General features: G+C 43.6%; 1 protein-coding gene across 2 annotated transcripts in view; it reads right to left on the reverse strand.

The window, feature by feature from the left end:
- Positions 1–26,823, reverse strand: part of LOC138293508 (vitamin D3 hydroxylase-associated protein-like) — a 341,751-nt gene that overhangs the window by 91,845 nt on the left and 223,083 nt on the right. For both annotated transcript variants that reach the window (XM_069232750.1, XM_069232749.1), the window contains exons 8-9: positions 26,067–26,192; positions 3,263–3,360 (exon numbers count right to left, since the gene is read on the reverse strand). In XM_069232750.1, coding sequence (XP_069088851.1) covers positions 3,263–3,360; positions 26,067–26,192 — 224 coding nt within the window. The remainder of the gene's footprint in view (positions 1–3,262; positions 3,361–26,066; positions 26,193–26,823) is intronic.

Consider the following 26,823-nt stretch of genomic DNA (forward strand, 5'->3'; position numbering starts at 1 on the left):
TCATTGTGCGTGACCATTTCTTGGCATTTACATGGTGGCATTCGAATCGGCAAGACGCGCGATTCATTCCCGCATTTAAAACTTGATGTTTCAGATCGCTTGCAGAGTGCGCGATCATTTCATGCCATTTACATATTCTTGTTGAAATCCGCAGTGTGCGCGATTGATTTTTCTGCATTTAAAACTAGGTGTTAAAATTCGAGATGTTACATTATATGTGCATAATAGGTCCTTAATACAATTCCTATTGTGTTCTCGGAAACGTTCAGATTATTTTTTGTCCTCATGCAAAAGACCATGTTTGATTTTGAAAACATAATTCTAGAAGGTTCTTATATTCCTAGTCAATGTGTAACATTTCATGAAAAGTTTCATTGAGAAGTTGTATCAATCATTCTTGAATCCTTCCCAGGTAACCAGAAGTCTTGAGGCCTAGTTATTAGTCCTTTCTTAAGTTATCCATGGTTACAGTATGACAATCCTTAGAATCATAGTCTAGTAAATGTCAATGTGATATAATCTTGATATTGTGTGTTTTAACCTTTTGTTTCCTACAGGTCTCCTTCCCAGCTGTTCCCATCCTAATCCCCTTTTCCCCCACTTGGACTCTCTCAGTCTCTGATTTATCTATCAGAGTCTTGGAGCTGTCTAGTGGTGGACATGTTGGGAACGTGCGCAGACCCCGAGGATCTGGTCTCCCTGACACATGCTGTATTTAGGAAGAAAGAGGCACTGTGAGAAAGGTTACATTACAATACACAGGGAGTGGGGCAAAGGTGGGTAGGTTCACACCTGGGGACATTTACACCATTGGTTAGGCTGGCACTGGGCGTATATGTGGCATCCCTCTTGTACCAAGGACCCCCAGAAGCGACTGCAAGGGTCATAAGGCTGAAATCCTGTTAGACCTAGAGGGACACGCCAAGCTTCCAGAGGCCTTTTTCCTGCATTCCTAGCTGACCAGTTCCAACCTAACCTGCCCTGAAGCCTGTTGCTGGCCTCTGCTGGATTGAGTCTTGATTCCCCCAAGTTCTCCCCTCAAGGTCCTGAACATTTGGCTGTGGTCAAGGTGTACTCCTCCTGCCTAAACGTAAAACCTGGGACTTACAAACGTTTTGCCAATTGTTCATCTGAAGAACCGTGGGAGATTAGGAACAACCAGTCAAGCCATGCTGCCAAGGATGCATCATCACTTGGATCAAAATTGCCACAGCCCAGACTTCTTCTCTGCTGCAGCAAATCAGTTTTGGTGGGCTCACCGCTGAACTGAATCGGATGACATCATACCCCCTTCAGCTACGGTTTGCTGTTGTGCCCAGTTGAGGAAATCTAACTTCCAGAAAAGATTCTAGGTCCGAACAAAGAAAGCTTTAACAAACCAAGCCACTGCATGAATACAATCAACTTTAAGATCTTTTTGGGCATGAATTTTGAATTTTTGCCACTCTGAGCACTTCCTGCCTTTGTCACTAAGAACTCACCCCTCTGCTTACCACATGGATGAGCTTATCTTTGGCCACAGTCTGCTGCCTTGGCCCGCTGAAAATTCCTGCTTTTTAAAATGTTTCCAAGTCCAAAGGTAACACTTTGACCGGGATGAACCTAGTCCCTTCATCTTGGAGCTCATCAAGCACAACCAGATGCCCCGGTTGGTGCCTATAGCTTTTTGGAGCTATTTTTTATTCAACTTTAAAAATTCATTTCTCTGGTTTCCTTTACTGGATGTTTGTTGTTTTGGTGTTGTTTTACTTATTAAAGTACTCTATGTTGCTCTAAATTTGTTTGGAGTTTTTCTTGTGTTGTGTTTTGATGTTATTACAGTTTCAGTGCTGTATACATATTCTAAACATTGCCTCTAAGTTAAGCCTGTCTGCATACCAACCAGGGGGTTGAGCACAGGTTAATTTAGTGACTTTGAGGGTTCATTCTGACAAGGATTGTGGTTATTTTGCGGTAGACTTGAAAAAATTGGAGAAAAAAAATGAAAAACATTGAAACAATTGAGGGACTGTATTTCTTTTCCACCAGCATATGAAACAGGAAATGTTGCAGTCAGAACACTGTGGAGAAGCTAAACTCCATTCCTGAAGAGATGTGATGTGACTGCAACCTATTGCAAAGCCAGAAATTCCACTTCGTACATCACAGCCCATACTAACACATTTGGCACAAACGTTTGCTTCACGGCATTCATAAAGGTAAACCTAAAAAGAGCGGAAATTCTGCATGCCCTGGTTACACAAAAGCCCTTTATGCATATAATCTAAGCAGAAAATATCAATTGCCTTAAATTTTGCTCTTGTGCACATGTAAGGTGGGGCCAGAGTGGTTCATGGATTTTCCTTATTCAAAAACATTTATGCACACAGATATGCACATAGTATGAGGCTGGTTGGACAAGGTACAGGGCAAACATACAGAATGTATTTCTTATCTCTGCCCACCGTCCAGACGCCTATAGAGCACTACATGACAGACAACTTTCCTAATTTACACATTTATTAGACCCATAAATTAAACAAAAAAACTGGCTCTGGAAGTGTTATAATCCAAAATGTGCTTTGGCCCGCCCTCCATGATGGAGACACGCCTCCCAGACAATCCACGATTGTGTGATCGGGAAAACAGCCCATAAAAATATGAGCCCAATATTAAAATCTACAGAACCCCGGCACTATGGGCGCTTTGTTCCCACAACACATGGGTCTAATTAGTGCGTATGAGACTTGTGCGTTGCGCACAAGTACTGATCTGTAAAATATAAATTCAATGCACCCCACATTTGCAATTGCACATTTAATATTACGTGCATAGTACTAATAGTGACTTTACCTAATCTTCACTGTGAAGCAGTCAATCTTATTGGCCAAGTGAAAGGCAAGACCAGTTCTTAACCAATGACAAGGCACTGCGTATATGCTCCTTCATGGGATTCAGCCACAGCCTTCAAAAATGTCACTGCCATTGAACTCTTGATTCAAATGCAACTAAATGTAAGCAGTCTTTAGCTCCTCAATCAGACTGGGTGCATCTGCTGTTGCCTGCATGATAACATGGTGCTTAGAACACGCTCTTGCTTGAAGTCAATTTGTTAAATTCCTCATCAAACAATTAGCCAGTTGCCTAATTGTCTTCAGTGGCAAAGCAGAGACATAGCCATTTAACAGCACTGTTCACACTATGTTAGGTGGGGCATGGCTCAACTATTGCATTTACTTTCCAAGCAGAAAGTCCATCAAAGGGTTAATGCTTTTCCACTTACAATTTTTCGGATAATGTTGCGGCGCCATCTGCAAAGAACCCTCTGATGCAAAGCTCATTCAAGGCATATTCAATCCGAGGAGGGACGAAAGGGATCAGCTGAAGGAAAGAAGGAGGACGATTAGACATTTGTATATCATTCACACAATGTACGTGAGAAATGTGGTCAGCACATTATATTGAAAATGCTTTTATTTTCACTATGTTAAGCACGTTTGGCCAGTGCTTAATTTGTATAAAAAAATAACTGCCTTGGTCCAAAGTATTTTTCAGGCGTCTATTGCAGTTACCACCACCCCAGCTCCTGAAACTGCTGCCAAATACCATTGGCAGCTGTCCCTATGCATGTAAAATTGCCAATTACAATTTCTTCTAAAATTAATTCGCACACAGAACCGGTGTATAAATACGCACCAGAGTTTAGAAATAGGTGCCATGGCGGCGCACCGGCAAACTGGCACAAATTAAGCACTGGTTATGTTATGTGTTTGTTCCCTCAGGTCAGTAACACAACATCTTCCTACAAATGTAAATGTCACTTCGCCTTCCTCTTCACTATGCCATCCTATTTGGAGATTGCCAACAGGCGGTGTTACAGACCACTAACTCCACCGGTAAGAGCGATCATTTAACAGCCGTGATTCCAACAGCAGTCACGTTTGACTGGCTACCAAATATAGAGACCCCCCCACTCTCAATCCAATGTTCGGTCTACTTCTACTGGCATTCCTTTTTTTGAGATAGTATTGAAGTAACTAGGGAATTCTTGTAAGGAAAACTGTGTAAGTCTCCCTGAGACACAGAAAACGGCATCTTAGTGTGACAGCATCATATTAACTAGGAATTCTTGTATGGAAAACTATGCAAATGTCCATGAGACACTGAGAGGCCCGTGCGCACGGGGGACACTTGCAATGTGGGTCCTGGACCCACATGGTCCTGCAGCGGGGGCTTGTGGAATAAGGGCGTTTTCACATGGTTGAAGTCAACAGTCACAAGACAAGGGGATCTCACAGAAATGGTAACAGGGCTGTCGGGGAGCTGTAAGGGAGCAGAGTCATTGTGCAGATCAAGGGTTAAGTGAGGGGCGGGGTCTGTCCTGGTGACTAGTCACATCCAGCGCATAAACCAGAGATATGCGTGAAAAACAGCAGGCGATGCAGTTTAATATTCTTTTATACTTTAAGGATTATGCATCATCTTGACTAATCACAAGATCTCCTATGTTGCTCATTAATGCACAGCATAAGCAATACATTCTAGAGTGTACAATTAAACAAGATAAAACAGTGAAGCAACAATACATCAAAGGTAACAGTATTTTGTAACATTGTTAGTTGGTGCTTCTATTGGGTGAGCTCCACACACAGCTAAATGACGATGGTGCGGAGATCCTGAACCTACATGATCTGTCAGCATCCACCACTGGCCTACCAGACTCTGCAAGGATGCTCACCTTGCCTTAGTACTTGTTACAGAGCTTTCTCTTGGATAGAGTTTGTTTCTGACTGACGGAAGTCAAGCAGTCCAGTGGCGTGGGCCTCCATGAGCTTTGATCCAATTCCCATTTTTCAGTAATCCCAGAGATCAATACATTAGCATATATATAAGTATGAGATATCTATAGAGGGAACCTGGTCAAAAGACAGCGGAGCGCTGTAAAGGGCCAAAGACAAGCAAGAAGCCAACGGTGACAGGGAAAGCAGCTTGTTTGTAGACTGTATATTTGTATGTGTTCTAACATTATTATTTTTTTTTACCTCTGGGGGGAGTGCTTGCTCAGTCACTAAGCTGCTAAGAGGGCACTGGTACAATTCATACATAATCTGTATCCACACATCCTAATGGAACACCCAAAGCGACTGCTGCATACTCAAAAACTTTTTAACTGGCAGCACTTGCTAATAGAAGATGTAGTATTACTCCCCTCTTCACACAGCTTCATTGGTCTCCCAGTAGACCTAACTGTAGGGTGCTACGCTCGGTCAGTAGACAGTTAAGGCAGGGCCTGAGGCAGCTCGAAGTGCAAAACACATGGACACACAGCACACCTTTCTGGAATGGGCCACAAACATTCCAAGTCCCTTTTATTTATACTCTGCAGCTGCGCCAACAGTATGGTTACATGTGACATTACTGTGGGATCGGTGGGAAGGGGTGGGGGAAGGGTTGCATCAAGGTGCCGGGTGGCTCACTACATCCCTTCCAACATTAGTCCACTATTGCCCTCTCTTCTGACTTGTCGAAGCCAGACACACAAAATCCCAGAGATTCTGACTTGGTGTTGGTTTAGGCACTCTGTGTTTCATGTGTGGGTGACCCGAAGCAGACGTCGACGTTCTGCGTGGCAGTTCATTGCTCTTGGTCTCTTGTCCCGGTCGCCTATGTTGGTTGCTGGGGTTCTTGGGCCGTTCTGGACATCGCCTCAGAATTCATGGTCATCCCAGTTGGTCCCCTAGCATCATCACTTCCATCCCTTGGGGATGTTCTCACCTTTTTGAACTAGGAGACGAAGCTGGTCATATTCTTGATACCTCGCCGGGTGGACCTACGTTTTATCTCTGTTACTGTCCTCTCTCATATGGCATGCTGAACTTCCACCCTGGGTACTGATCATGTATCAAGACTCAGTCCCCTGGAGCTATACTTGCAGCTTCATTGTTTATCCTCCTCCGGTCTTTCATTTTCTCTTTGGTCATAAACAGGTACCTCCCATCCCAGGCAGGTGAGTATCCTGTCCCGTCCCTCACCTTTCAAAAGCATTATCCACAGGAAGCATCTCATCGTGTAGTGTGGTGTGCTCTGATCGTTTCTAAGAAACGGGTGTAGACTGGCCTATAAGTTTGCCACCTCACCAACCACAATGCAAAGCGTCTTTTTCAAGGTATGCATAAAGCGTTTGACATCATCATTGGTTTCGGACCACTGTGGTGTTATTTTCTTGTGTCAAATTCTGGAAATTGAAGTTGGCTCCCTGAAATAGTGGACCACTGTCAGTTTGTACTTCTTCTGGGATGCCGAACAGGGCAAACACCTTCTGTAGCAAAGGAGAATGCTGTGGACTCCATTGGCTCTACTACTATTTACAGTACCCGTCAACCACCACCATCGTCTGGCAAGCTGTCAAAGTCAAGGCTGAGTTTTCACCATGACATGTTGCAGCGTCGCTCTGTGATTACAGGTGCCAGCACCTCTGCCCTGCTAGCTAGTTAGCACGCTGTGCAGCCTTTTATCAGGTTGTCCACTGCCACGTCCCGTTCCAGGAACCACACTTTACTCCATCAGTGTGCTTTTGTCTCCGCTGCTCCTTGATGAAGCGCATGGGTCAGCTCAGTTACTCTCTTCCACACTGTTGCGGGCATCACAATGCGGTGTCCTTGTAGTAATACCCCATCTGGGGCTACATTGAGTTTGCCTCTAAAGCTCGAAAGCTGCAACAGTCTTTCCTTGTCTGGTTCTTTCCACTGGTTGGCATCTTTCAAGAATGTCTCCCGCCTCCCTTGGAGGGTAGCAATGACTTTCAGGAGTGCATGGCCTTCAAGTATGGCTGGCTGATGTCTGGGATGGTCAGAGCCTTTGGGCACATGGTCTCACTCACCAGTCGTGCATAATCTTTAGCTGTCGATCCAACCTCATCTGTGCCTCACCCCGGGGTGGATGGGTGCAGAGATAGGAAATCAGCTCGGTACTTTGTGCGCAGCCAGTATACGCTGTAAAAGGATATTGCTGCAATTGTACAGCCCAATCTCTGTTGCGAGGAGGGGGGGGGGTGAGAGGCAGTTCTGCCAAACAAGGAGACCAGGGGCTGATGATCAGTGTCGACTTTGAATGCATGTCCACATAGGTAAAGAAGAAACTGCAGACAGCCCCACTAGATTGCCAGGGCCCCCCTTTCAGTTTGCGCATAGAGGATTTCTATGACTGAGCGCACAGTTGACAAAAGCGTTGAGGGCCCTCTGGCTTGGTTCTCTTTCCTGGGTTAGTACTGCCACAAAACCTACCAAATTAGCACCAACAATGAGCTTGGTTGGTTTGTCAGGGTCAAGATAGGCCTTCATGGCACCACCGAGCAAGGCTTGTTACACATTTTCAAATGCTTCAGCTTCTCTTGTCAGCGATCTCAGCAGCTACGCCAGTGTGTCTAGGTCAGGAGTGAACAGGCCAAGGTAGGTTGCTATCCCTAGGAATCTGCGCACATTAGTTGCCTAGCAAAGGACAGGTGCTTGCTGCAACTTCTTGAGATCCACCATAAGCCCATCTTTTGGTGCCGCAGGTGGAAAGGTATTCTGCAATGCTTGAAGGCAATAGGCTTCACCGACTTTTCTATATGAAGTTTCACTGGTGGCCCTTGAGACATCTTAGGAGTTGAAACAGCTTCAGGAATGGTCCTAGAATGCAGTCCACTCGTGAGGCTCAGACGCTGTGTGCATGACTGTGCTGGTCTGTGTTTTCCACTGTGAAGTTCCAGACTGCTCTTGATGGTGCAATTCGGCCTCTCGGACCTTGATTCTCCTCCCCACTGACGCAGACCCTCACAAAGTGGTTGGGCTTCCCGCAGCTCAAGCATGTTTTGTCTTGAGCAAGGTAGCTGTCCAGTGCGTCATTATGCGACAGGTCCATATTGCGTCAAGCGAAATCTTTATGGTGGGTGATTTGCTAGGCTGTAGTGCAGCCTGGAAGGCTGTGAGGGCTATTTCCATTTCTGCCACTCGAGAGGTGGACACATCATGCGGGAATGCCAGGATACAGACGTTCTTGATGCTTAAACCTGGTGGGCGCAGTATAAGGCCTCTCAGTGTTACAGAACAGCAGCCTTGGACGAGCTGGGCTGGGAACACTTTAGGCTGATCATCTAAGATGCATGAGCTTGCCAGTTCATGCAGACATTCTTAAAAAACGTTGATGGACTCCCCTTTTCACCGTCGTGCTTGCCAGAGCTCAAAGTGATAAAAGACTGAGCTAAAATGAGGGATCGCAATGGGCATTAAGTTTTCTACAACTCCATTATAATGATCATCAGCACCGGTGCCTGGATGGTGTTCAAAGAGCTTGTATATTTCTTACTCTCCATAGTAAAGCAGCAGGAACCTCTCAATTTTACAATCAATCCTCTGCATCACCCTGAAATAGTTATGTAGGCGACTTATCTATGACTTCATGTATGGGGTGGCACTGGAAGACTTGCAAGTTTGCTAAAGGCTGTAGTGATAGGAGCAGATTGTGCACGTATGCCACATCTGCAGGCCAAGGGCCTGGGTCAGGGACATTGCACCATCTTGAGAAACATTTGCACCATCCGCCATGGACAGGTGTTGAGCGGCTTACCTCGGCGCGTGGTGTGGTGACATGAGCAGTGGGGTTGTGCCCACAGTGGCCCCTTCAGGTAGTGGTCAGCTGTTGTGAAGCCCCTGACTCGACCTTGGTTGCGAAGAATGATGGGTGTCACCACGTGTCTGTGATAGAGGTACTGGGTCCCAAGGGTGAGCTACCCTTCCAGCTTGCTTTCCTTTCACTGGGTTCCAGACTGTAGTGGCTTGGGCCTTGGCTAGATGATGTCAGCACATGGCCTTAGAGAGCTGGCTATTAGGGTGAGATTAAGCCTGGCCCATGTCAGGGTGCCACCGAAGGGCCTTGTGAATCCGCTCCAAGCAGCTGCTGATGATGCACGCAGGTAGGATTGCGACGTGGCTCTTCTCCTCCCAGCGGCACTCCAAATTGCGTCTTTACTGATGAAGTGGGACAGCAGGGTGTGGTCATGGATGGTTCGTGGACTGTAAGGCCGTGAGTGGTGAAGCTGGGGAGCGGGTTGGAAACCCCTGTCACCTAAGTAGTGTGCTGCCCTCATTTGGCAGACAGCTAAGCAAGGGCCAGAGGCAGCAGGATGTACAAAACACACGATAAAACAGCATACCTCTCTGGGACGGGGCAGGAGCGGTCCAAGTTCCCTTTATTTATAACCTGTGGCTGCACCTTCCCGTAGGGTTGCTTGTGACATCATTGCAGGGTCAGGCATCGTATGAAGGTGTTGTGTGGCTCACTACATTAACAATCAATATATGAAATGCTCACTTAAGATAGTGGTAAAAAGCTATTGATGAGAGATTTTGATTATTAAACCAATTTTGATTTGCGGAGAAAGAAGACAGACTTAGTGACTGGAACTGCCAGAATTCGAACTTGTGACTGCATGGTTAAACATCGGCTCCTGCAGCCATTGCACTCTCAATTAGGTGATGTTGCCAAACACTGCTAGTGGGCATACCTCATTCCTACTGGGGTGTTGATAAAAATTGATGGTCCGTACACCATTCCAGCCACCCATTTTGGTGTCCCTGGTGGGGGTGAAACTGTGTATGACTTCCTCCGGGTGAAGGTGTGAAAAATATTGTTGGTGTTTGTAAGCCAAAGGAATTTGTTCATGTGCTCCTGCTAGATGTAAAACTCTGAGAGATCATTGATATGTCATGCAACATGATCTGGAACCTTGATCTGAAGCCTCTGGCTGGTGCATCATAAAATATGTAATTGCTTCTCCGCTATGTGTGTGATTTAGGCTACTACATCGCTCACACTGGTATCCAAAGAATCACAACCAACTGAAATTGGGACACAGCATTAACAATGCGGTCATTACCACTCAGTACCTTTACCACGCAGTCATTACCATGCAAAGGTTTACCCTACACATACCTTCACCACGCATGCCTTTACAATGAAAATGTAACCATTCTGCATAGGGTGGCAAGGGTAATTTTAGGTTTAGTGTGGGTAAGGGACATTGGTTGGCAATGGTGTTTTGGGGGTTTAGGGTGGGTAAGGGTATTGGGGTGGCAAGGGTGTTTTTAGAGGTTAGGATGGGTAAGGCTATTTGGGTGGCAAGGGTGTTTTGGGTGGGTAGGGGTATTTGATTAGTAAGGGTGTTTTAGGGTGATTAAGGGTATTTGGGTGTCAACTTGAATTTTAGGGTTCAGGGTGGGTTGGGGTATTTGGGTGGCAAGGGTGTTTTTAGGGTTTAGGGTGATTAAGGGTATTTGAGTGTCAATGGTAATTTTAGAGGTTAGGGTGGGTAAGGGTATTTGGGTGGCAAGGTACTATATCTATGTGTGCGTGTGTGTCTGCATGTGAATGCATATATACAGGGAGTGCAAATGAGTATTTTGACCACATCATCCTCTTTATGCATGTTGTCTTACTCCAAGCTGTATAGGCTCGAAAGCCTACTACCAATTAAGCATATTAGGTGATGTGCATCTCTGTAATGAGAAGGGGTGTGGTCTAATGACATCAACACCCTATATCAGGTGTGCATAATTATTAGGCAACTTCCTTTCCTTTGGCAAAATGGGTCAAAAGAAGGACTTGACAGGCTCAGAAAAGTCAAAAATAGTGAGATATCTTGCAGAGGGATGCAGCACTCTTAAAATTGCAAAGCTTCTGAAGCGTGATCATCGAACAATCAAGCGTTTCATTCAAAATAGTCAACAGGGTCGCAAGAAGCGTGTGGAAAAACCAAGGCGCAAAATAACTGCCCATGAACTGAGAAAAGTCAAGCGTGCAGCTGCCACGATGCCACTTGCCACCAGTTTGGCCATATTTCAGAGCTGCAACATCACTGGAGTGCCCAAAAGCACAAGGTGTGCAATACTCAGAGACATGGCCAAGGTAAGAAAGGCTGAAAGACGACCACCACTGAACAAGACACACAAGCTGAAACGTCAAGACTGGGCCAAGAAATATCTCAAGACTGATTTTGCTAAGGTTTTATGGACTGATGAAATGAGAGTGAGTCTTGATGGGCCAGATGGATGGGCCCATGGCTGGATTGGTAAAGGGCAGAGAGCTCCAGTCCAACTCAGACGCCAGCAAGGTGGAGGTGGAGTACTGGTTTGGGCTGGTATCATCAAAGATGAGCTTGTGGGGCCTTTTCGGGTTGAGGATGGAGTCAAGCTCAACTCCCAGTCCTACTGCCAGTTCCTGGAAGACACCTTCTTCAAGCAGTGGTACAGGAAGAAGTCTGCATCCTTCAAGAAAAACATGATTTTCATGCAGGACAATGCTCCATCACACGCGTCCAAGTACTCCACAGCGTGGCTGGCAAGAAAGGGTATAAAAGAAGGAAATCTAATGACATGGCCTCCTTGTTCACCTGATCTGAACCCCATTGAGAACCTGTGGTCCATCATCAAATGTGAGATTTACAAGGAGGGAAAACAGTACACCTCTCTGAACAGTGTCTGGGAGGCTGTGATTGCTGCTGCACGCAATGTTGATGGTGAACAGATCAAAACACTGACAGAATCCATGGATGGCAGGCTTTTGAGTGTCCTTGCAAAGAAAGGTGGCTATATTGGTCACTGATTTGTTTTTGTTTTGTTTTTGAATGTCAGAAATGTATATTTGTGAATGTTGAGATGTTATATTGGTTTCACTGGTAATAATAAATAATTGAAATGGGTATATATTTTTTTTTGTTAAGTTGCCTAATAATTATGCACAGTGATAGTCACCTGCACACACAGATATCCCCCTAACATAGCTAAAACTAAAAACAAACTAAAAACTACTTCCAAAAATATTCAGCTTTGATATTAATTAGATTTTTGGGTTCATTGAGAACATGGTTGTTGTTCAATAATAAAATTAATCCTCAAAAATACAACTTGCCTAATAATTCTGCACTCCCTGTATAAATGGTTTATACTTATCTGCAAAATACTTACATTTTCATTGTGAATGCATGCTTGGTAAAGGTATATGAGTGGTAAAAATGTGTGTTAACAGCATGCATGTTCAAGGCATATGCATGGTAACAGTCGCGTTGTAAAGACATGCATGGTTCTGTCATACATCCACTGAAATAAATACTCTGTTGGCCTGGTTTAGCTGCACAAAGGACTCTGAGGATCATGTTACACTTTTGCGTCAGAATTGATGTTTTATTCAATATAATGTATTTAGCAGTTATATAGCATGTTGTTACAATGAGTTTGCTGCAGTCCACCCTTGTATGCTTAGATGGTACAGTGTACGTTCATATAATATGTGTAGGGTGTTGTATATATGGGTCAGAGGGGAAATCCAGTCTTCTCACTCTGGCCTTGGCTCTGAGTGTATGCACATCTGTGTGTCTGCATGTCTACGAGGAGAGTCACGTTATCAAGGTAGCATATTTATTAATCTAAACCTCCCATGGGTGATCCTGGGATTATGTTTCTCTTATGTAGACCCATAGCGTGCCTCAAGGACATGATTTACTGTCATTGAGTTTTGCTCTTAGTGTAAGTCATCTTTGTTACATAAGTAAGGTTCATGCAAAAGGTGAAATAGTCCTGTCCAAATTGCACTTTGGAATTCCGGATTAATTGTGGTCTTTGCATTAGGAATTTTCTGCACCGTTTGATAGTCAGGATGGAGTTTGTTCTTAATCTGGGGTTTTTTCGAGAATGATATGAGGGAAGGTTTTTTTTTTTCTAACTAAAATTCGGCCTGTGCCATGAATTTCAGTGTGCAATGAAAAGAGAATCTAACACTGGACCTGTGCTTGAAGGACTGGATGTATATCATCTTTAACACAAAGATGTCGAGGCAGTGTGGCTATGGTTCTTAAGACTGGGTGTAGTCTGGAAAGCTGGATCCCAAAAGGTATAGTCCCATTGGGGTAGTCTAGACAAGAGAGCTCAAGAGTGATGCTAGACTGGACTCCATGTGGGAACTCTAGAAAATGGAAGACGAGTCTAAGGATCCCTAATATGCAGAAATACTGTGACTATCCAGTGTATATTAAGTAATAAAGAAAGATCACTGTATCAATCAGGGTGATGGAGGATATTACATCCACCACCCTGACTACCAACTGCAGTATTGTAAATTAACTGCCTGCCCTGTGATGATCTATATGCTTTCACAGGAGCCACTGAGATGGCAGCTTATGTCAAGGCACAGAAAGTTAAGCAGCAGCTCCTATGTTTAAGGGGGCCTATCACCAAACCTTTTCTATTTTTCAAAATCAAACTTTCAAAGCCAGATTTGGTTTTTGAAAAATAAACTACTAATGATCCTGTCACACTGGGAGATTTTTCCCATGGTGTGGGGGTCATTAGTAATTTTTTATGGCAGTCCCAAATGGGAAAGCAAACCCAGCAGATAATCCAATCTAAATTAGGTGGGCTGACGTTCTTACATCAATGGCCCCTACTCCGCCACACTGCTTGTGTAAGGTACCCGGCGACACAGCCAGTGGGGGCAATGCTGTCAGAAACCTGATCATCATCCCGATTCAAAATAGAGAGGGCTGACCGACAGATTTATAGGCAGAGTACTCCACTAAATAGTCATGCCTAAAGTTCCTTACATGGCTGACAGTTGTCTAAGAAGGTAAAAGTTCAAGTGTTATTCTGTCCACACTAGAAGATTACCACTATCTTCAAGATATTAGGTACATTGATGGCATTAAGAGTTACTAGGGATCATTGATAAACGTGATAATCAACTGCACACCTTTAGGCACGGTCATTTATATCTGGGAAACGTGGACTCAGTTAATGCAATCATAATCATAATTATTAATCATAATCCACAACTAAAAAGCGCACTGCACGCCAAGAACACTCAGTGCAGACTAACTTGAATGTAAATTGCAAAACAAAACAAAAGGAAAAAAAATCTTGCCAAGAATCACTTGTAAATATAATTGTGATTCAAACAAATCTGCATTAGTCAATGCAATTAAAAAGTTGCAGAACTATGACAAAATAAGAGTTTTCATAGATAATTAAAAGAAAAAACTCAAAGGTCGTGTGGGACTTAATAGCAATTAATACTTAATTCAGCTAGAGCCATCCTATGGTGGAAATATATGCATAACATCTATATTGTATTATCTCTAAGGCTTGTGCATTTAATTAGGGTTTATAAACTAAGCCCAGTAAGGCCTCAACCATGGCAGATTTTCAGGATGTTTATGTAAAGTAAATTTACATAAAATAAAGCTTAAAAGGACCGATTTTTAAAAGGTAGCAGAAGGCCTGAAAATATACCATGGATCGGACCCTCCTACATCTACGATAGACACGGATGATTTAATTGTTTCTGAGATCAGTTAGAATTATATGTAGGGGTGTCAGAAATTACACTTGTACATCACAATTATGTCTAAGGAGGTGTGACAGTTGTCATGCCGATGTCACTGTGAAGTTTGGGAAACAAAAAAGAACACATGGTAGGTGGACAGGCTCAGTTTTCAGAATTCTGGGTCTGCACTGACAGTCCAAATAGGGCCATGTTTGAAATGGTCTTGCAGTCAGGGTACAATGATGTCAAATGCCTCCACAAGGATGTACCCCCTCCAGTTGTCCATAGTAACCAGATGAAAACCAAGTCGAGTCATCACCACAAGATTTTTACTGTTGAGAAGAAAAGAGCCACCATAATAACTAAATACTTTCCCCCAGTCAAGGGTGTGTGAAAAGGTTGATTTTAGGCTTCATGGGGACTGCCAGACTCACCCACAGGCCAGAAGCATTCTTCTATGACCAGGATACAGCTATGCATTGCAGGTAAGATCCCTCGCTCTGACAAGTGATGGGCCGAGCTGCTGCATGCCGTAATTGTGGAGCTTGGACTTCAGGTACTAATATTGGTTGCTCCAAGCTACCCAACATACACTTCTGCAGGAGAAGGGAGGCTTCCTCTTCTTGGTCAGGGTGATAAGCTCTGGCTAGGTGTCATGTCAGAGCTCCAATCTGGCCTAGGGTGTGGACCCATGGGCCTGGGCTCCATTTGCCAGTGTTCTGTATCACAAAGTACCCAAGACGGGGTTCCATATGTCTGAGAGTTTCCCTAGCTCTTGAAGGGGTAAAGGCTCTGATGTGCTGGTGAGAGCATGCCTAGGTTGCAGGACCTGAACATCATTGGTGTCCCAACCTGTCCAGGATACATCTCTCCATGCCGATGACGGTACCCACCACTTGATGGACTGGAAAGCTCTGACCAGGTGGCAGGCAGAGCTCCTGCATGGCCCAGATTGCAGTCCATAGCCCTGCGCTTTTATTCTCTAGCCCTGTGTGATGCAAAGTGCCCAAGATGGAGTTTGTTTGACTTTTTTGCTGATACAGGTTTATCCCCAATATTTTTGCCTCCTGCCTCCTATTTTTTCTGACCTGCTGCTGTTGGCTTTTGAACCCTGAGCACTTTACCACTGATAACCAGTGATAGAGTTCATATGCAAATTGTATGGTTAATTGGTTTATCCATGATTGGCATATCTGATTTACCAGTAACTCCCTAGTAAAGTACACTAGAGGTGTCCAGGGCCTTTAAATCAAATGCTACTAGTGGGCCTGCAGCACTAGTTGCGCCACCCACATTAGTAGCTCTGTAAACATGGCTCAGACCTGCCACTGCAGTGCCTGTGTGAGCAGTTTTAAACTGTAAATTCGACTTGGCAAGTGTACTCACTTGCCAGACCTATAACCTTCCTTTTCTTACATGTAAGGCACCCCTACGGTTGGCCCTAGGTATCCCCAAGGGTAGGGTGCAGTGTATGGTTAACGTAGGACATACAGTAATATGTTTTATTTGTCTTAACAGTGAAATACTGCTAAATTCGTTTTTCACTGTTGCAGGGCCTGTCCCTCTCATAGGTTAACATGGGGGCTACCTTTAAATATGATTAAAGTGTAGATTCCCTTTGGGAGCGGATAGATATCTGGAGTTTGGGGTCTCTGAGCTCACAATTTAAAAATACATCTTTTAGTAAAGTTGATTTTAAGATTGTGTGTTTGAAAATGCCACTTTTAGAAAGTGAGCATTTTCTTGCTTAAACCATTTCTGTGACTCTGCCGGTTTGTGGATTCCCTGTCTGGTGAAGTTTGACAGTTGGGCTGTTTGCCCCTCCCTCTAGACAGTGACACAAAGGGAGCTGGGGTGTAGTCTGCATTTCCTGATGAGCCATCTGTGCTAGGAGGGAGGGAAGGAGTGGTCACTTACACCTGAAAGGGCTGTGCCTGCCCTCACACAATGCAGTCTCCAACCCCCTCGTGTGTGTCTGGGGCCTGGCCTGGGCAAGGCAGGATTTCACAAACAAGAGAGACTTTGCATTGAAGTAGGCCTACTTCAAAGGGCAAAATGGGTATAAAAAGGGCACCCAAAACCACAAACTTCAAATCACTTCTGGACATCAAGAGGAACCTCTGCCTGGAGAAGAGCTGAAGAGGAGTGCTGCCCTGCCTGAGACTGTGCATTGTGGAGCCACCCTGCAGTTGCTGCTTCTGCCTGTGCAAGAGGACAAAGACTGGACTTTGTGTTGCCTTCCTTCTTGTGAAGATCTCCAAGGGCTTGATTTAGAGCTTGCCTCCTGTTGTTTGAAGTCTCAGGGACAGCAAAGACTTCTCTCTGCAGCACCTGGAGTCTCTGGAGAGACTCCTACTCCGCCAAGTGGTGCCCATCCAGTTCCTGGGACCCTGAAAGGAGAAGCTGGCAGAACAAGACTGAAAATCCATGCACAGACCGCCGTGCGGGGAGAAATTCGACGCACCTTCCGAGCCGTGGCTGAAAAATGATGCACTGCCGGCTTCGCGGCAGAAATCAACGCTCCACCGGCATTGCGGCTGGAAAACGATGCACGGAGCTGGAAGAACGACGCTCACACCTGCTGAAAGAGGCTGTTAACGTCACAACCCACATTGCATGGTTTTGCTGACATTGTGCATCAGGATTTTCGATGCAAACCTTGCTGGGCGCAGAAAAACAACGCAACGCCTGCCTGGACCCGTGTGCTGCCCGGATAGATGCATCACTCTCCTGCAGGGAGTTAAAACAAGGCATGCAAGTCCGACTGGAGAAGGAGAAACGATGCACAACCTCTCTTGCGGGTGAGAAATCAACGCACCGCTTACCTTTTTTGACGCACACTCGCCCGTGCGTGTTATTTTGACACTATCCAGGTACTTTTCAGCGCTAACAGAGTTTTACCTGTTTTCTCAAGGATATAAGACTCTTTTGCTTTTTAAACAATAACTTGACTTTTGTATGTTTGATTTTTGTCGTTTTGGTCTTGTTTTGTTTAGATAAATATTTTCTATTTTTCTAAACCGGTGTGTTGTGTCATTTTGTAGTGTTTTCATTAAGTTACTGTGTGTGTTGGCACAAACACTTTACACCTAGCACTCTGAAGTTAAGCCTGCTTGCTTGTGCCAAATTCCCAAAGGGGTAAGCGGGGGTTAGCTGAGGGTAATTCTCTTTTACCCTGACTAGAGTGAGCGTCCTTGCTTGGACAGGGGGCAACCTGACTGCCAACCAAAGACCCCATTTCTAACAGAGTTCAGCAGATGAAGTAGGGCTCCCAGCTCCTGCAGAGTTGAAAGCTCTGACTGATGCACTTGGTGTCCTAAAATAGTCAGAACACACTTATGCAGGCCAAGCAAGAACTGCCATACTCCTGCAGGTCACAACAGCCCAACTGTCAGTCTGACCCAGACCTGGAATACACAAGCAGGCAGTGACACCGAATGGTTTAAACAAGAAAATGCCTGCTTTCTAAAAGTGGCATTTTCAAACAAAAAATTTAAAAAGCACCTCCACTAAGAGATGTACGTTTAAATTGTGAGTTCGGAGACCCCAAACTCCTCATCTTTCTGCTCCGACAGGCAAAATGCACTTAAAAGTTATTTAAAGGCAGTTCCCATGTTAACCTATGAGAGAGATAGGCCTTGAAATCGTGAAAACTGAATTTGGCAGTATTTCACTGTTAGGACATGTAAAACACACCAGTACATGTCCTGCCTTCTAAATACACTGCACCTTGCCCATGGGGCTAACTAGAGTCTACCTTAGGGGTGTCTTACATGTAGTAAGATGGAACGAATTGGCAGTTTATAACCTGCACAAACAAACTGCAGTGGCAGGTCTGAGACATGTTCACCGGGTTACTCATGTGGGTGGCAAAACTAGCGCTGCAGGCCCACTAGTAGCATTTGATTTACAGGCCCTGGGCACCTCTGGTGTACTTTACTAGGTACTTACCAGTAAATCAAATACGGCAATCATGGATAAACCAATCACCAAATCAATTTACATAGGGAGCACTTGCACTTTAGCACTGATCTGCACTGGTAAAATGCGCAGAGACAATAAACCAGAAAAAACAAATCAGAAAAAATAGGAGCAAGAAGGCAAAATGTTTGTGGATATCCCTGCAAAAAAGGCCATTTCCAACACCCATCATATGTCAAACTGTCCAGGACAGGATTTCTGAGAGATAGCAAGGGCTCCCATGCCCTGGTCGGGAGGAAAGCTGTAACCAGATCCCAGTTACAGCTTTAGTAGGCCCTACCTTCCTAACTGGGCAAAGAGCCTGGCTCAGACCGACCTCGCATGTCCTGGATGACCCCTGCCCCCATTGCATTTGTCCAATAGCCTGGCAGGGGCGGCTGAGCACCCAAGCGACAAAAAGCTCTTACTGTACCAATGTCAGAGTTTCAGCAAGCACCCTGGAGCCTGGCCCCAAGGTTGATGCATATTCATGTTTATGTTACTGTTAAAATTGTGCTCTAAAATAGCACAGGCTTTTGGGGGCAATGACCTTATTACAGTCATCTTTAAATTCGACTTTTGAGCACTGTCGTTGAGTCTGTTGTTTATAGAAACGTAAGCCATGCAACATTCCCAGAATCCTGACAGGGAAGTATTCTGCTACTATGGTATGAGGGAGGAGAGTGATATAACCTAAAGAACCAGTCAATCGCACACTGGAGAGTGTTTTGAAGTTCATAAAAATAATTCATAGGAATCTTGAGGAGAAGTTTATGCAGTTTGCCCTTTAACATTTAATAATACCACTGGTATGTGTTCTCAAGCTTCTGTTACTCAGATGATACACTGAACCCTATCCCCCTAATGTAAGCCAGTCAGTCATGTGAAACCCTCAAGTGTTAGAAGGAAAAGGGCAGGCAAAGAAGTTCTGATTTCCTACAGTTCTGTTTTTATATACAAAATGCCCTTAGGTCTTCAGTGTCATTTGAGGAGATAAAATAGTTACAAGTGTTGCAATCAATTCGCAAAACAATTTATTTTTTTTGGGACAGAAAATTCAATTTCCGAGTGGTTTAAAGGTGGATGGAAACTGGAAATTGTAGAATCCTACCTGAGTATACCTGTGGTCTCTACTTCGACCTTAAAACAGATGGTAACTCTTGAAATAGCAAGAAAATCATACTGGATCAAATTCACAAAGAAAGTCCGAAATCAGAAAATGACTTTCGGTTACCTCTGCCTCCAGCTGGATGTAATTTTACAGTTCAGGAGCAGGTTTACAAATGTACTTCTGGGAAGATTAGGTGACATGCCCATTCTAGTCTTATTCCCACTATGCATGATTCTCCTCAGTGGAGGACTCCACACAGGAAAACATGATTTCCTGTGCAAGTGCAGTTTTTTCTCCAAGGAGAAAATATTCTTCCCTGTCGAAAATGCCTTTCGCCTAAACCCCAACCAGACAAACAGCATACCTATGCCTGACAGACATTTAACCCTTAACAGGACAGACAAGGGAATAAGGAGTATGTGTATGTAAACCTCCACACTGTGGAATACCCATTTGTCCCTGTGGGATTTCCTTGCACAGAGAACTTGGCATTTGGGTTAGAGGTCTCCACACATGTAAATAGGTGTACACCAGCCAGAAACAGCTTTGTGAATTCCCGGCAGATATGTAAAAGGTAAATTCAGTCATAGACTTATGTTCATGACAGAATTTAAGTTTGTGATTTTGCACGTGAAATGCAGTCAAAAAATGTTAATACATCATGGCCATTACAAGTGCACTTATAATTCAGATACATCACAGCCTGAATTACAAATATTGTGAGGATCAGTGAAACATGCTGGGATTTTTAGAATTATTCAGTGGAATGGAGAGCAAGCGGGAAAACTGCTGCTACCGCCCCCATTTCTTCAGGTAAATTCCAAATGATGGGCCTTTGTATGGGGAATCTATTAGAGTCTGATCTAGTCCACGGTTACTCAAACACATGCTTCTGCCCGCATAATTTCGTTTATCCGCAAATGGTTTTCAGGCCTAACTCCCTTTGTCATTTCCCACATTTTTGAAATTCTAAAGATGCACAGGATTCCCCTAAAAAACTGGTAAGTTATAGCAACACTGTTTTTTGGGGGGAAAATGGAAATAAATTGGTGGTGCCAGCAAACCTTGTTTTCTCTAAAAACAAGAGATTTGCTACACTAAAATTACCATCTTCCCACAAATCAGGATCAAGCAGTTGTTAAAAAATCATTATTTTTATCACAGTTTTTGCATCTTTCTAAGTGGTATTCAATGTTTCCATTTCTTGCCCTTGCTACCTGTTTGTGGTTTGTGGTACAAATAGGTGGAAACCCACGGGTAAACCAAGTAAGGTATACATTTCTGACAACTAGACGAAATCCTGAATTCAGCAAGGGATTGTTTGCGTAGATCACTCATAGTTTTCCCAAAGAAACTAATTGCTGAAATAAAAAAAACAAATAGGTGACATTTTCTTCTGTAATTTTTTGACCATATGGATAATTAAAAAAAATATATATATTTTATGTTTGACAGGCGTTTGTGGTTGCAGGGATATATAGTGTTCATTGATTTTTCAAAGCAAGCGATACCCAGAGCCAACAAAGGGGCTGCAACTTATAATGATTTTTTTATTGTATATTATGTTTCAATCCATATAGTAAATCTTATCATCGGGCATTGAGGATGAACGAACTCTACCCATTTTCGAATCCTGGTCCAGATACTGAATTTAGGTACAGTGGTTATTTATACAACTCTGATGTTTTTCAAGACTTTTTGAAAAATGTGTTCTTTCTTAAACATTAGCTTATATTTGGAAGCTTCAAATGGAGAGAAATTCAGTTTATAATGATCAATGTTATATTATTCTGTGTATCCACACTTATCGTAATAAACAAGGTGCCCCACTTGGTTGAATGGGCAACATGGAGACATCACTATTCACCATGAAAAGTGTTCATTTTGACAATGTGGATTTGGTAACTCTTCATGTTGAACTGGGACTGTCCTGGGTTACTCAAGTCATAGTGCCCCAGACGTTGTGCTTCCTATGAGGGAGGTGCAGATTTGATAACTATCTCTATATTGGAGTGCCTGGCTGTGCCCAGTGCCAGTCTGAACAGCGTGTGCCCCAGTGACTCTCTGTGTTTGGAAGGCCGGGGCCCCCGCCGGAAGGCATGGTGCGGAAACCTCTGATTGAGCTCCCAGAGTGGTGGCCAGATCTTCATTTGTCAACTACTGTCTGATCAGCCATTATCTCTTTGCTACCCCACCCCCCACCTTTGCCCCAAAGTCCTGAATAAGTGTAATTCCAGCCGCGAGTGGCATAATATACGGGGAAAGGGTTCTATGATTTCCAACTCGTGAGGGGGTGGGGCAACAGGAACTGGCTGGAGGGTGGGGGAAGGTTTGGACCCAAGGGGGGGGGCTGCGAGGGCACTGACCACTAGCCTCCTGGATATCAGTGCACCACATTAGGGTGCTTAAAGCAAGTGTGTGTGTGCGTGTGTGTTATACTAGCCTACCTGATATCCATGGCACTGAGTAGCAGTGCAGAGCGAGTGAGTGAGTGGGAGTGACAGCCTGTGAGTGACTATAAGCACGGAGGTGTAGCATACACAGGGGTGTGTTTTTTTCTTGGTCTGAGGACTATCACAATTGACATTGGGTTTTACCTGGGCAGCCTAGGCCACACAACTGTCTAATAGTGCTGCTGTTCTCTGTATGTACACAAAGCTGCTATCATTGTAAACCAGGGTGCATCCTAAAATCGTGTGATATTGAATTGGGGAAATCGCTAGGGTGGGTTTAATGCTGACAGTGTGTTGGCACCGCAAGAGGGTGCTGGAGGAAAATAATTATTTTTCTCACGTGTACATACTGCTAATTAAATTTTTTACACACTTGGTCCTAGTACTGCTAGTGCTATTTCTAAATATGCTTTATGCCCAGATTTACATGACATTCATGTTGTGTTAATTAATGTGTGTGTTGAGTACAAACTTTATTTACATATACCTCATATGAAGTCTCTTTTGTGACGTTCTGTGTTTTCCGTTTTGTGGTAGTGCTGTGCCAATGCTTTACATATTGCCCCTGTGATAAGCCTGACTGCTCTGTGTCAAGCTACCCAAGGGTGAGCACAGGTTATACAGTGAGTGTATTCACCCACCCCTGACAGGAGTGGTAGGTTCTGCATGGCTAGGGCCTCACTGCAGCCAACCAGAACATGCCACCTCCAACAGGCCTGGGTTTGGCTGCTTCCTAGGAAAACCTACCATTTTCCTCACATTTCTGTGGGGGAAAGTTCTGAAATATATGGGGGTCCATAAAATTCCTAAAACGCCCTCTTCCCACAAATCTCCCAATAAAAGAGTGCCCAACATATCCGTGATGTTGAAAATAAATACATATAGCACTAGGAATTATTTCTTTTTGATGGATGACAGTTTTGCAAAATATCGAATCTGTGAATGGTCTTGATATCATTATTGCCAAGGATTACTTTGATGGCTTGCATCACTTTCAAAAAGGTACAATTATAACGGCACTAGATTTTCAATGCCTATGTGCAATTGGTGGGGATTTAGTTCAGTCTTTGTGCTCTTTAAGTGATTACTTTGATGGGTGGTAAAAGTTTGACTAGTTTCGCTAGGAATCTTTCAGTATGTGTGTCGGTATTCTGCATCTCCAATTCTTCTGTAAAGTAATTCTATTGTATTCTACAACTCACGTATTCCACATTTTAAAGAGCCCATATCATTAATGAAGGGTGTGCCAAAAAAGTTCAGTATTCTAAAAGTTTGTCAGGAAAAACAAAACAATAAAAAGTGATGGATGTACCTCTTGATTTATTCTTTACCATTAGTATTAACCTTAGGCCCGATTCACACCCATATTGTTTGCTCACTGTACATCTGCAGAGACCAACCATTTGCAAATAAGTGTTGGGGTTGCCCTATTAGGGATAGAATAGGCCCAGCTGCTAGGCCAATGCTTCGTCACAAAGCACAAACTATGGGGGTTATTACAACTTTGGAGGAGGTGTTAATCCGTCCCAAATGTGACGGATATACCACCAGCCATATTACAAGTTCCATAGGATATAATGGACTCGTAATACAGCTGGTGGTATATCCGTCACTTTACTGGCACTTTTGGGACGGATTAACACCTCCTCCAAAGTTGTAATAACCCCCTATGTCTGAATGGATAATTAACACATTCTTGCTTTCTTATACACTTTAAAAATAAAAGCATTAGTACACTAACGAAAAACAAAATCTAGGCTCTTGGAATTAGAGTTGCCTTGCATATGCAGGTTTCTGTGAGATATGTTCATATTTTTTATCTTGAAGGTGGTTAAATTATCTTTCTAGCTAATTCAACCAGACTGTGACTTCCATAGTGTAGCTCCCCAAATAGCATTCCTTGAGCATCCAAAGTCAGAAAATTTGAATGTATTTGGGGTTAGAAGGAAGTAATGCGAGGGCCATATATTCCTGGCCAGTACAATGGCTGGAATTGTGGTCTATAGGTATGGGCAGCAATGTAGTTATCTTTTCCACAGGCCACTACTTTTCATGCACTAGGAGGTTTGTCTTCTTTAGACGATCCTTCCAATGAAACGTTTTCCCTATCTACCATGCAAGATGTGGGGACCAGTACAGAAAAAAACAAATAAAGTGCTCTACCTGTAGGAGGAGAATTCCTTGTTTGTTAGGACCATTTGAATTTCTAACTCAACCACAAACCACCTCTTTGGTGGCCTGCTTTGAAACAGAAAACAAATCCTGATCAGGCCATTCCAACATTTAGCCTACTTCACACAGAGATCAGTGCCACCATGGCACTACAGCGCACTCGACAAAGATCTAATTCGGGTTCATGATCCAGTCTGGAGACCACTTCAGCCAAACAAATCCCAACATTCCATGCACCCTGAAGTTTGGAGCTACAACCTTTGGTTAAGCCACTCAAAACGCCAGTGCAAGGAAGCTGTAAGTGAGGGGAAATGTATGACTATTTTTTGCAACTGGAGAATGTTGTATACTTGGGCTGCAGTGATTCAGGCCGCCATGGATAGAATTATATCAGGGATAAATCCCAAGTTACTTAACTTTGGGTTTCAGAGTAATGGTCTCATTAAACACATGGCAAGGGACATGTTTGATTACATTTGAAAAGACTGGTACATGATCCAAACATGATGACTATTTTTCCCCTTAAGGTCATTGCCAACTTTCTTTTATTCAGGCATCAATACTATCAGTCAAATATCTTAACTAAAGGTGTGTTAAACTTCATGTTTGGCTTCTTTGCTTTTCATTTCAGTTTTAAAAAGCCTAGAGTTACTCTCATGTGATTCAACAATAGAGAAAACTTCAGGTTAAATTAGCTTCAAATCCCTCTATGGGCACAAGCCTTGTGCCAATCGCACTTGCAAAAGCTAGATCAAACAGAAAATATTTTGCAACTGACTTAATGGATGTCCCTTAATCAAAAACAAAGGGAGTGAGAGGCGTTGATAGTTCCCAAGTTCAGACAGTTTAATCACTACAGTGGGGACACACTGGCCTAGTTATCACAAGGCTCTCTAACCCTACTTGTTACATGTGCAAACCTATTTTCCTTATGACTCTCACCCACTGAGGTTACCAGTGGTATGCTTTTTCATGCAGTCCTCATCCTGAGGCTTATACTCGCTGGCCTCTACCTTGAGGGTCATGTAAGCTTTTTGGTGTTTGTGCGGGATCCAGGATTTTAAAATTGCCTAAGCTGTCCTTGTATTGTTTATTTAAAGGGTGTCTTTGCAATGTTAAGAACAAAGGGGGGCAATGTCTGAGAATCCTACTATCTCTTTCGTCTGGGCTCAACTTGTTTCAGCCACCCTACTGCCTTGTAAGGTCCTATGACTTTCACCAGGTATTTTAGGTTATTCAATATGTACTAGTGATAACCAACTATTTGTGAACATTATCTAACACAATCATGCCACACAATCTTTCTGGAATACCATGTACACAAACCCTCAGTTTCTCTTCAGTATGGTATCTGGGTTGAGAAAATTAAAATCATTCTAAGTAAAGTGATTATACAAACATTGCTTATGTGTCATACAGTGAGCCCTGCACACACGAATGCTATAATTGTGCGCTGATTTACTAGTGTCATTAGCACAAGAACCCTTCAGTCAATACTCCCTAAAACGCCAGTAGATGGGTCTTTGTTTTTTAACACACTGTGGTCATTCATACAAATCATGCAGCATTCACGCTTCTCACACAAATGAGAAAAACAAATCTTACTGATACTTTAAGCTCTTTTTGCCTCATGAGGTCAGTGAGGCAGATGATCCTATCACCACACACCAGAGGGGGAATAAAATCAGTAGAAGTCCATCTTATTGACATACATCTAATTTAATGGTCACATGCTATCCCCTCATACCCCGTGCCACTTATTACTCCAAAGGTCAGTCCTGGGAACTGTTCCATCTTGGTTCATATTCAGATACTAAACCACCTGCTTTGACAGGTAAACTAGCTAAGCAGAGATGGGATCTTGTTATCCCAGGATTGCAGGTTCAAACTCAGGCAATATTTACAAAGTCTTAAAAAGTACATCTCACATAGTAAACCTAGGCCAAACTTTTTCATATAATATCAAGATAAAAACAAACCAGAAAAATATTACATATCATGCAGGCGTGCAACATATGTTCCACAGTCACAAAATGTACCTCATGCCCTGCGGCCTCAAGGAGAGCTTTTGTTTCTTGTACAGCCCGTCTTGCACTGGGAGGTGGCAGAAAGTAGCCATCTGAATCATAGTATCCAATTCTGAGTGGCTTCTTACTGGAATAAATCTGCAGAGGGAAGAAACTCCATTGAGTACACAGATGTGTCACTGACAGCCGGTGAGCCACTATCACCGTTATGACTCAATCCACATAGCAACATGGAGGAACACATAAGATGGCAGGATTTCAGGTGGACAAGCCATTACACATACACATGATTTTACATTTCCTACATGACAGTAAAAAAATAAATATGCCATTACATTACTATTATCTTCAAAATGCTCTGGAGCTATTCGCCAGAGTCAAACAAACGTTGTCAGGCTCATCTTTCAATCTTCTCTGGCTATTAAAAAACAGAACTACCATTTAAGCACTTTTATATCTTCTTGTGATTTATCATTTATTAAAGTTTTTTTTAAATGCCTCAGGTTCCTACACCCTCTGGATTTAATTTCACTTTTAGGTAGACCTCTGCACACTCAATCAATCAATCAGGATTTATAAAGCACAGCTAATCACCCGATGGGGTATCCAGGTGCTTGCAGGTCCGGCAGGTTAATTCGAACAGCCAGGTCTTGAGGGTTCTTTGGAATCCCGGAAGTGAGGTGATGGCCCGGACGAGGGCGGGGAGGCTGTTCCAGGTTTTTGCTGCAACGTGAGAGAAGGAGCATCCTCCACTCCTGCTTCGGTAGAT

The sequence above is a fragment of the Pleurodeles waltl genome, chromosome 4_2 (genome assembly GCF_031143425.1).
Source record: "Pleurodeles waltl isolate 20211129_DDA chromosome 4_2, aPleWal1.hap1.20221129, whole genome shotgun sequence".
Lineage (NCBI taxonomy): Eukaryota > Metazoa > Chordata > Amphibia > Caudata > Salamandridae > Pleurodeles > Pleurodeles waltl.